This window comes from Coptis chinensis, chromosome 4, assembly GCF_015680905.1.
Source record: "Coptis chinensis isolate HL-2020 chromosome 4, ASM1568090v1, whole genome shotgun sequence".
NCBI classification, from domain to species: Eukaryota; Viridiplantae; Streptophyta; class Magnoliopsida; order Ranunculales; family Ranunculaceae; genus Coptis; species Coptis chinensis.
Window position 1 is genome coordinate 15628202 of NC_141459.1, and position 11369 is coordinate 15639570.

General features: G+C 38.3%; 2 protein-coding genes across 3 annotated transcripts; both read left to right on the plus strand.

The window, feature by feature from the left end:
- Window positions 1-244: 244 nt before the first annotated feature.
- On the plus strand, window positions 245-3686 carry OPR3 (oxophytodienoate-reductase 3). Of its 2 annotated transcripts, XM_086607105.1 has the most exons (5): window positions 245-493; window positions 1294-1434; window positions 1869-1999; window positions 2328-2513; window positions 2772-3686. In XM_086607105.1, exons 1-5 carry the CDS (start codon window positions 414-416, stop codon window positions 3419-3421), a joined length of 1188 nt encoding a protein of 395 aa, XP_086463231.1. In that variant the 5' UTR covers window positions 245-413; the 3' UTR covers window positions 3422-3686. The 2 variants fall into 2 exon arrangements, with proteins under 2 accessions (XP_086463231.1, XP_086463232.1); XM_086607106.1 differs by lacking the exon at window positions 245-493 and having other exon boundaries at window positions 1304-1434; window positions 1763-1999.
- Window positions 3687-3815: 129 nt separating this feature from the next.
- Window positions 3816-8833, plus strand: LOC147502150 (disease resistance protein RGA2-like). The gene is made up of 2 exons (XM_086607104.1): window positions 3816-7860; window positions 8426-8833. Exon 1 carries the CDS (start codon window positions 4211-4213, stop codon window positions 7826-7828), a length of 3618 nt encoding a protein of 1205 aa, XP_086463230.1. The 5' UTR covers window positions 3816-4210; the 3' UTR covers window positions 7829-7860; window positions 8426-8833.
- The last annotated feature ends 2536 nt before the right edge of the window (window positions 8834-11369 follow it).

Genomic DNA, 11369 nt, shown 5'->3' on the forward strand with positions numbered 1-11369 from the left:
AGCATACTAGCAGCCACAAGAGAATAGAGCCGACCACACGTTTTAAGTCTTTCAAAGAAACAGCGTGGACCTCGTTTGTAATTAATCCTTGTCAAACGGGCGCACGCACAAATCACACTTCCAAGATTCCTGTACTGACCAAAGTCATACCTCAAATTGCGAAGTCAAATGTAAAAAGCTTTAGATCTACGGTCAGAAAGAGTGACAACTAATAAGAAGTGGAGAAGTATAGCTGTTTCGGACAACAGCAGATCATTATCTCCGACCAATACATCAAAGCATTGAATTCTCTTTTCCTACTGACCAATATGCCTCCACTATAAATATATATTCATTCATTCTCTCTCATTCTCTTACTTACTTTTGTTGTTTCTATCTTTCCAAGTTTTCCAGGAGATCAGAAAACCAATCAAATGGCAGCAGCAGCAGCAGAAAAAAAGAATATTACTCTCTTCTCTCCTTATAAGATGAGTAGATTCAACCTCTCTCACAGGTAAGAACCAACATGTTCATATTCTTCCAATCTTATTGCTAGCTTGTTCTTATACTAAAAGTCTAAAATGATGGTTAACTGAACACTTTAATTCTTGTTGCTAATGGATATTCTTAGAGTTCATTTTTGGACTTGTTAGAGAAATGGTTTATATTTGCCCGATGTTTACTAGGCAGTAAGCACATTTGGTGTGTGGCCTAGAAGTGCATGTGATATAAAATATAATGATCAGCTCTAGTCGATCTTGCTTGTAGCTGTTCAGTGTTCAATTTCAAGATCCATACAGGATTATAAATCTTTAGAAAACTTATTGATGGCTTAGATGACTTGACAAGTTTTCAAGTTCTATATGACTGTTTCTTTTGTTCGGAATCTAGATCTTTAATATGTAGTGATACTTGTACTTGAAACTTTTTTTCTTTTTTCTGAAACCTTGAATAGTCAGGCATAAGTTTTATTGAATTTGTTCTTTGTTGGAGGTCTACAGGCACCAGCATCTTGATTGGTCAAAATGGAATATATTATTGTTTATTTCTAAGATTATTTTTATTTAAAGACAGAATTCCTCAGATTGCCAAACAAAGTATAGGTCAACAAAGTCAATTTCAGACTTGGTCCCAACAACTTTTTTTTTTGGTAATTCTTCTTTATTATTAAAAATATTATAAGAAAAGACAGACTAATTAGATTCTTATTAAGTTTACCTAATTAATTATAATATAGAGGATTTTGTTGTACATATGTGCATTATTCTTATGAATACGTCCTTGTATTTTTCTAACTATTGCTTTGTTGTACAGGGTAGTTCTTGCACCCATGACCAGATGCAGGGCTTTGAATGGAATTCCCGGAGCTGGTATGGTCGAGTATTATAAGCAAAGAGCTACTAAAAGTGGATTCTTGATCACTGAAGGCACCACTATCTCTCCAACCGCAGCCGGGTAATTATTTTCTTTGCCTTTTTGTAAGTCTTGCTTTCATTGGGCCCTCATCCCACTTTCTGGGCCCAATAATAATTGTCCCAGATTCCTGCTTCTATATAGTTCTATGTTGTGACTTGTGGGCCAAGTCACTACATGAGTCATGACTCATGAGGTCAGAGATATTTTCTTCGTTGGACTAGTAGTACGGTATTTTTATGAGTTATGAACGTCCCAGCCCCACCCCATTTGTTGTGGTGGCGCGTATTTTTGTAGGGCACTCCAATATTCCATGGTGCATTACTGACACACATGGTGTGCTAAGAAAGGCCATGGTTTGGTTTTTCAGGTTCCAAAAACTAGTTATCCAACCCAAGAGCTTCAATTTATTAGAAGGTAGGAATTTGATGTATAAATGTATAATTTTGAGGACTAATGTGTGATGGTGGCATCAGGTTTCCTCGTGTCCCTGGGATTTACACGAAGGAGCAGATAGAGGCATGGAAGAAGGTTGTTGATGCCGTACATGCTGAAGGGAGTGTCATATTCTGTCAACTTTGGCACGTTGGCCGTGCCTCACATCATGGTATGCTAGAAACATTGAACCAAATGTTCAAAATTCTCTTAACGCACGACTTATGATAGATATACTAATTAAGGCATATGAGATGGAAGTTAGTTAAAATTGTGATATGGATGTTTCTGAATTTTCAATCCATATCAGTTTGTTTGAGCTAATTTACCAACCAGTATGTATGGGATAATGGTTTGTTAATGAAAATTACCTTTTGAGTTGTGTTACTTGTGTACCATGGACCTATATCAGCCTGTCAGGTGGTCAATGTTCCGAGTTAATTGCTGTTCAAAATGCTTTGCCAAGTATCATTAAGTATTGTTACTTGTGTTTATTTCAGTGCTTCAACCGGGTGGGACTGGTGCACCAATTTCTTCAACAGGCAAACCTATATCCGGAAGGTGGAAAGCACTCATGCCAGATGGAACATATGCGAATTATAGTCTTCCTCGTCCCCTTGAGACTCATGAAATACAAGATATTGTAGATCATTATCGTCAAGCCGCCTTGAATGCCATAGAAGCTGGTTAGTATATAAAGATTCATAAATCATAATCGTATAGTTTTACACTTTTACCTCTAGCTTTCATGTCATAATCGTAAGATGGGGGTGGTGGGGAGTGGGGACTGACTTTTATAAAGTATGTGGATGCCCAATAATTAGCAAGTTCCTGATGTGCTGGTGGAAGCAATTGTCTGGTTTTGCTTGTGATGGGTAGGAATTTTGAATGAAAAAAAAACTTATTCAACTGAGACTTTCTTATTACGTAGTATTTACGTACAGGTTTTGATGGCATTGAAATACATGGGGCCCATGGCTATCTTCTTGACCAATTCATGAAGGATGGAATCAATGACAGAACCGATGAATATGGTGGATCTGTAGCAAACCGGTGCAAGTTCTTGATATGGGTAACCCAGGCTGTAGCTGCAGCCATCGGTCCAGACCTGGTTGGGGTCCGAATCTCACCCGCAATAGACCATTTAGAAGCTATGGATTCTGACCCATTAAACCTCGGCCTAACCGTAATCAAGTACCTTAATAAACTCCAGCAGGACTTTGGTATGAAGCTCGCATACCTGCACGTGACACAGCCTCGGTACACAGCTTATGGGCAGACAGAATCAGGTCGTCATGGAACTGAAGAAGAAGAATCAAGGATGATGAGGACATGGAGAAAAGCATACGAGGGTACATTTGTTTGCAGTGGCGGGTTCACAAGGGAGCTGGGTATGGAAGCTTTGGCAAATGGGGACGCGGATCTAGTATCATATGGTCGACAGTTTATATCTAATCCAGACTTAGTTTTGAGATTTAAGGTGAATGCACCCTTAAACAGGTATATCAGGGCCACATTTTATACCCAGGACTCTGTTGTAGGCTACACAGATTACCCATTTCTTGGTCAAGTAGATATAACATCGCGTCTGTAGCCTCTGATGTTATTAACTTATTGTGTGTGCGCCCATTCCCTACCAACTAAACCGAGATTTTTTTTAGCAATGTGATTCAGAGGGTATGGACTGATTAGGACTGGAGATCACCGTAGCTGTAATAGTTCAGCACGCAGTTGTTGGATGAATTCAAAGTTTGTTTCACATGTAAGAAATGGAACTTAAGATGTATATTATTGATGAGTTGATGTAGCATGTTTTAAGTAAAGTTTGGTTAATATGAATGAAGTCTCCGTTTATGCCCTGTTATAACTGTAGAAGAATTTACATGTATATTTATGTTGTAGATGCATCCTCTTGCCAATCCAAAAAAAAAATGCTGACCAATAGAAATCTAATTTCAATGAGTATACCAATACTTTAGCATCATGAACAATTACTTGAAGAAACATTAATGCTGATGACTTCTTAAATTAAGGATTTCATGGCTGAAGGTATGCTCATATGTTTGATAGATATGAAAATGGACCTTACTATCTTGTCTTAAAGTTTCTGAACATCATATGAGAATTGACATTTTCTGAAGCCTTGCTCTCTGCACCAAGTAAAATTTTACCAAGAACATTTAACTGTGTAGTGTGTACTATTACTTTTAATAACAGTCGATATTTTGGGTGACGGCTATGGATGAAAAGTCTCATCGCTTGTTGACTAGGAAGTTTCCTTCTTTTTCCGTGGTCATTTTTCAGAAGTTAGATTCTATAAGGTTTCGGCAACAACTCAAAATTCAGATTCTAACATCCAGAGTAAAAAAATCTGAGATACATCATGGCAGAAATAGTATTATCCCCACTTTTACAGGTTTGCTTTGATAGGCTTGCCGACCCTATGTTTAGGTGGGTTACACATTGTCGTGAGTCTGAACGAGCACTACATAAACTACGAAATTCCTTAGAAATTGTTCGAGTCTTGCTAGAAGAAGCAGAAGAGAGACAAGTAAGAGATAAGTTGGTAAAGATCTGGCTGGAAAAATTCAAACAAATTGCTTTTGAAATTGAAGACGTGCTGGACGAATTCGTGACTGAAGCTTTGCGAGAAAAGCAAGTACTAAAAATTTACGAACGTGTGCAGGGGTGGGGGAGGAATACAGAAGTTGTCAGATTCATTTCGAAACAGTTTACTAACCAATTAAATGTGTTGGAACGGATTCAGGATAAATTAGATGTAATTATGGCAGAGAAATCTCAGTTCCATTTTAGAGAGTTGTGTGGGAGGGAAAGCATCACTGAGAGAAAAAAAGAAACTGGGTCTTTCACAATTGAATCAGAAGTGTATGGCAGAACAGAAGATAAGGAAAAGATGGTTGAGCTCTTAATTGGCAATAATTCAAGTGATACAGGGAATATTTCAGTTATCCCGATCATCGGCATTGGAGGGATTGGGAAAACCACACTTGCTCGATTAGCCTATAATGATGAAAGGGTTGCTGCGAATTTTGAAGTAAAGTTATGGGTCTGCGTGACGGATGACTTCGATGTTGGAAGGCTTTTAAAGTCAATTATAGAGTCAGCCACTAAAAGGAAATGCGACACTACGGTGATGGATACTCTGCAGTCACAACTTTGGGATTCATTGAATGGGAAGAGATACTTACTTGTCTTAGACGACGTATGGAACGAAGATCAGGATCAGTGGGATGAACTGGCAAGTTTGCTGAAATCTGGTGCCAAGGGAAGCAAAGTTATAGTAACTACCCGTAGTAAAAAGGTTGCAGCAATCATGAGCACAACTGCAAGCTACGAATTGGTGGGTTTGTCAGACGAAGATTGTTGGGGTTTGTTCAAGCAACGGGCGTTTGGCTACGGTGAAGAAGAAGAACATCTGAATCTTTTAGCAATCGGAAAGCAAATTGTGAAGAAATGTGGTGGTGTTCCTTTAGCTGCAAAGACAATAGGAAGTCTAATGCGCTTCAAAAGAAAGGAAAGGGAGTGGTTGTTTGTGCAAGAGAGTGAGCTCTGGAATATTTGTGAAGGTGAATGCGGAATTTTACCTGCCCTGAGGTTGAGTTATAATCATTTGCCTACACACTTAAAGCCGTGTTTTGCGTACTGCTCAGTATTTCCCAAGAACTATGAGATAAACAAGGAGAAGTTAATCCAATTATGGATAGCGCATGGTTTTGTACCTTACAACAAAAGCTATATTCAAAGCAGAACAGTTGAGGATATTGGCAATGAGTACTTCAATGATCTATTGGGAATGTCTTTCTTTCATGATTTGAAGCAATGCGAGGATGGAGCTTTAACAGAATGCAAAATGCATGATCTAATTCACGATCTTGCCAAATCTGTTGCAGGAATTGAATTCATGATGCTGGAGCATGGGCATGAACCAAGTAATTTTGCACAAATACGTCACGCATCAGTAATTTGTGATTTCAAGTTATCCATGATCCCCAAAGGCTTGTATGAGGCAAAGAAACTACGAACTCTTCTTTTATTGTCTCCACGAAGTGACTTTAGGGAAGCCCCTAAGAACATCTTCTCAAGTTTCCCATATCTGCGCGTGCTGAGTTTAAGTGGATGTGGCATTGAACTCTTGCCTGCGTCAATCAGACATTTGACATGTTTGAGGTACCTCGATCTCTCTTACACTTTCATTAAAAGATTGCCTGAAGATCTTTGCGACCTCTTCCAATTGCAGAACTTGAATCTTTTAGGGTGTTGTAATATTACTGCACTGCCTAGAATGATGAGAATCATGACACAATTGAGACATCTCAATATAAAGGGTTGTAAATCACTGACTTGGATGCCAGCTCGAATAGGAGACTTAATTGAACTTCAGACCTTACCAATTTTTATAGTTGGGCAGGATGCCGAGAGAAGCCTTGAGGAGTTGCAACTACTAAAGCTCCAGGGTGAGTTGGAAATCAAACACTTGGAGAATGTGAAAAATACATGGGAAGCTGCAGAAATTAAGTTGAAAGAGAAACAGTTTATTGAATTATTAGGACTATCCTGGGGAGAAGATGATTTGGATTGGAATGTGAGAAAGGAAAACAAATCTGAATCTCTTCTATTTCATATGATGAATAAAATAAGTCCCTCAGTTCGACCTTCAGAAAAGAAAGATTGTAATATCAGTTGTGGAGGCAATGTGGAGGAATTGCTTGAATGTCTCCAACCAAACACTAACCTGAAAATGCTGCTTCTGAATGGATATCCAGGAAAAAGGTTTCCATGTTGGATGGGGAATCTTCAACTCCCAAATCTTATAGAACTTGTGTTGTTCGACTGCAGAAAATGTGAACATCTCCCAGGACTTGGGCAGCTCCCCCTCCTCAAGACTCTTTACATGCATGGAATGTATGCTGTGAAGCACATTCGGTTTGAGTTCTATGGTAATAACCCATATAGACCGTTTCCATCTTTGAAAGAACTTACTCTGATAGATTTTCCGAATTTGGAAGACTGGTTATGTATGGTCAGTAAAGAAGCATTCCCTAGCCTGGTCAAGCTAACTGTCAAAAAGTGTCCCAAGTTAAAGACTATGCCATGGTTTCCATCACTTCAGTGTTTGGAACTACAAAATTGCAATCAGGTGATATTAAGGTTCGCATCAGAGTTGTCTTCACTTTGCTCCCTTGTTGTTGATGTAGTCCCTGACTTGATGTGTCTGCCAGAACAATTACTGGGAAACAATCCCGATCTCAAGTCATTAACAATCAGCTCTTGTCCTCATCTTCAATCACTGCCAGCCTCGCTGGGGAGACTTGTAGCTCTTAAATCATTGGTCATTCGTTGGTGTGAGGAACTAACCTCGTTCCCAAAGGAATTGTGGAACCTTGTGTCCTTGGAATCCATGGAGATCAGTGAGTGTCATAGTATAACTTCTTTTCCGGAGGATGGAGTGGAAGGGTTAGGTGCACTTCGGAATTTATCTATTGAAAACTGTAACAGTTTGAAATGTTTGCCCATGGTAATGCGAAGCCTCAAAGCCCTTGAGCACTTAACGATTATGTATTGTCCGAAGCTAGCCTCGTTTCCGGTGGATATGCAGCACCTCACCACCCTTCGAAGTTTGAACATTTTAAGCTGTCCAGAGCTAACATGCTTACCAGAAGAGCTTCAACATGTCACAACACTTCAAAATCTGGAGATCCGTAGCAGTCCTGGACTAATAAGTTTACCAGAATGGGTTGAGAACCTTGTTTCACTCCGCTCTCTAGCCATTTCTGACTGTCATAATCTATCCTATTTGCCGGAAGGGCTGCAACGTTTAAGTGCACTTCAACACCTGTCAATTCAAGAGTGTCCTAGTCTTGAAAAAAGATGTGAAAGGATTAGAGGTGAGGACTGGAAAAAGATATCTCACATTCCGCATATCTACATTGGATCACTTGGACTGGCGCAACAGGATATTGCAAGCAGCTCTTTAAATTGATTCCAGAGTTTTGTTATTCTTGTCCTTAATAGGTATGTCACTTTTGCACCTTCATTCCGTTTGTTACCTCTTCGTTTCGTTTTAATCTTGTACAGTTTTGCATTTACACATCCAGTGTATATCTCATTGTGGTTTCTATCTGTATGGTCTAGTTTCTGGCCTTTGGTTCCTTGCATTTTGCTGGGTGTGTCCAGCATCAAAGTAGATTCGTCATAGATATTTTTGAATAGATGACAGAAAATCATTACGAGAAGAGATAGTAACTGCTAAGAATGAGTAAGGCGAAAAACAGGAGAACGTAAAGGAGAGATATATCATTTTAATGTTATTATTTGTGGATTCAGGCGTGCGGCTTTCATGCAACCTGTAGATCTTTAGTTAATCTTAATAAAACATTTGCTTGTTGATTATAAGTTTTTATCCAGAGTTCCACCAGACTGGATGCATTGTTTGAAAAGCATTGACAACAATATATGGTTGTTGCAGAATCACCCAAGTGTCATCAAATATTAATGTGAAACTTTCCTTCCAATGTTCATCACTTCATGCTATAAACCCCTTGCACGATTAAGTAATATGTATGTGTTTTACTTGCAGGCTGATTCATCAACTGGCTTGAATCAAGCGAAACTTCTTAAGAGTTGCCATCTTGCTCGATGATGTATGTTAACTCTTAGAAGTTAGAACTATGGCACTTGAAGTATATTAAACCAAAGGGTATGAGTCTGGGGGCGAACCACGATCAGAAGCGACTCGCGAGTCAGTGGTAACATATAACCTCCACCCGAGGTACTTTCAGCATGTCGCACAAAAGAGTTCGAAAATGGTCTCATTATTACATGCGTATTCTATTGTGAGCTGGATAATGTGTTCGTACAGTTTGATTTAAAAGCAGACCATGTAACTGTATCTAGTATATCTGTAATTCTGTATATCGTCCTCCAATATATATTTGGTCGTACTATAATGGCCTTCGCCTATCAAATTTGTCTGTTTTTTTTATGACATCCCATCCTATTAGCGTCGGGGCACAGTGACACTAATTATTATTATTATTATTATTATTTATGTTTTGAAGAAATCACCCAAGATGAGGGTGGGGGTTTGGACTTTGGAGTGGCTCCAGTTTATTAGGCTGAGGCCAATGCCCCTATCCCCCAAAAAGTGGAGTCAAAACTGTCTGTGTTCACTCTCTATCTCCAAATTACTCTATATATACAGAGGAATATTGAGAGTACGGAGTCGTTTTGCGCAAGTTGATTTGGCGCCATATATAAAATAGAAATTGAACAAAACAATGATTTCATTTCTTGATGATTCTAATTACAGATCACTTGATATAGTAGTGACTTTTGTTAGTTATCATTACAGAAGATAATAACAGAAAACAGTTACACTCACATAGTTTGTTACTGATTCTAAAATTAGTTAATTGTCTATGCTGAGTTGTCCTTCATTGACTTGACTGAACTTGACTGCTGATTTCTCAATCCTTAATCCCCCCTTCAAGCTGAAGGGAGAGGATTGAACTGAAAGCTTGGATAATAAGTAATTGAATCTATGTGAAGAAAGTCCCTTTGTAAACAGATCTGCAATCTGATCTTTTGTACACAAATACTGTATTTCCATAACTTTGTTAACAGCCAACTCTCTGACATAATGGTAATCAATCTCGACGTGTTTAGTACAGGCATGGAAACCTAGATTTTTAGCTAAGGAGATAGCACTGATGTTATCACAATGTAGAAGTGGAGCTTTAGAGAGTGAAATATGTAAATCTTTGAATAGGATGCACAACCAGTAGATTTTTGCAGATGTGTGTGCCAGAGAACGATATTCAACTTCAGTCGTTGAACTTCTTGCAACTATATGTTGCTTCTTGGCAGACCATGATAGAAAACTTGTGCCAAGAAAAACACAAAACCCAATAGTACTTCTTCTATCCATTGGGCAACCTGCCCAATCAGCATCTGTGAAAGCTTGAATGTGTAAATTTCCTTTCTTATACCAAATGCCATGAGAGACGGTACCTTTTATATATCATAAAATCTTTTTTGTTGCTGCCATATGTGTAGATCTAGGTTGACAGATGAGATTGACAGCAAAAGAGATATCAGGCCTAGTCCATATAAGATATTGCAGTGCACCTACAATAAACCTATATGATGTTGCATCAACGAGAATTTCCCCTGTATGAGAATCCAATTTGTAGTTTGTTGAAATAGGTGTGGGAGAAGGCTTGGCATCCAGCACGTTTGATTTCTTTAGTAAGTCATAAGAATGTTTTGTTTGTGAGAGAAAAATGTCAGATGAGCTTCTATGAGCTTCCAATCCCAGAAAATAGTGAAGAGATCCCAAATATTTTATTTCAAACACTAAGTTGAGCTGATTTATGACTTGTCTTAAAACTTGACAAGAACTTCTTGTTACCAATATGTCATCAACATATACAAGCACATAGGTGACAGTAGAATTCTCTCTTTTGATAAAAAGAGAGTGATCAGCTTCTGAAGTATGAAATCCAAAACTAAGCAATGCTTGATATAACTCCTTGTACCAAGCTTAAGGAGCTTGTTTCAGGCCATATAGAGACTTCAAAAGTTGACAGACATGGTGAGGTTTCATGGGATCTACAAACCCCTTTGGTTGAGTCATGAAAACTTGCTCTTTTAAGTGCCCATGTAGAAAAGCATTAGAGACATCTAATTGCCTTATTTCCCAATCATATTGGACTGCAAGAAGACGATAAGCCTGATGGTAGTAGGTTTAGCAACAAGACAAAAAGTTTTGTGAAAGTCAACTTCACTGATTTGATGAAAACCTTTTGCAACTAACCCAACTTTATGTTTATCAATAGAACCATCGGCCTTTTGTTTCTACCTAAAAATCCACTTATTGTCCACGAGATTCTGATTTGGAGAAGGTGGAACCAAAATCCATGTGCCTGTCTTAATAAGAGCATTATATTCATAAACCATTGCATCTCTCCATTTAGAATTCTTCACAGCTTCAGTAAAGCAAGTGGGAGTAGGTGGTATTTGGGAAATAGTAGTATGTAGAGCATGAGGAAAAGGGTGTTTACTCGCAGCAAGACCTTTTGGTTTAAAAATTCCATGTTTTGCCCTTGTAGACATTTGATGAAAATTGGTTGGTTTTGAATTAATAGGAAGAGAAGATGTTGATGAAGCTGAAGTAGATATTGGTGAAATAACAATGTCAGAGTTATTAATAGTTTTAGAGATAAGTTTGTAGAAGGATGAAATAAATTCAAAATAAGATGAGGAATCATTAGAATCAGTGAGATGTTTGAATGGAAAATCTAGTTCATTGAAAACAACATGTCTAGAAATGTATACTCTGCCTGTAGAGAGATCAAGGCATCTGTAACCTTTATGGTTAAGAGAATACCCTATGAATATGCATGACTTTGATCATAGTTCAAGTTTATTTGAGGTATAAGGCCTGAGCCAAGGAAAGCACATACAACCAAAAGTTTTGAGCATAGTATAATCTGGAACTTGATTATGTAGTTTTTCCCATG

Coding starts and splice junctions, on each gene's coding strand:
- LOC147502150 (XM_086607104.1), top strand. CDS start 4,211: ATGGCAGAAATAGTATTATCCCCACTTTTACAGGTTTGCTTTGATAGG.
- OPR3 (XM_086607105.1), top strand. CDS start 414: ATGGCAGCAGCAGCAGCAGAAAAAAAGAATATTACTCTCTTCTCTCCT. Junction 1,435..1,868: donor ATCTCTCCAACCGCAGCCGG/GTAATTATTTTC, acceptor TGGTGGCATCAG/GTTTCCTCGTGTCCCTGGGA. Junction 2,000..2,327: donor TGGCCGTGCCTCACATCATG/GTATGCTAGAAA, acceptor TGTTTATTTCAG/TGCTTCAACCGGGTGGGACT.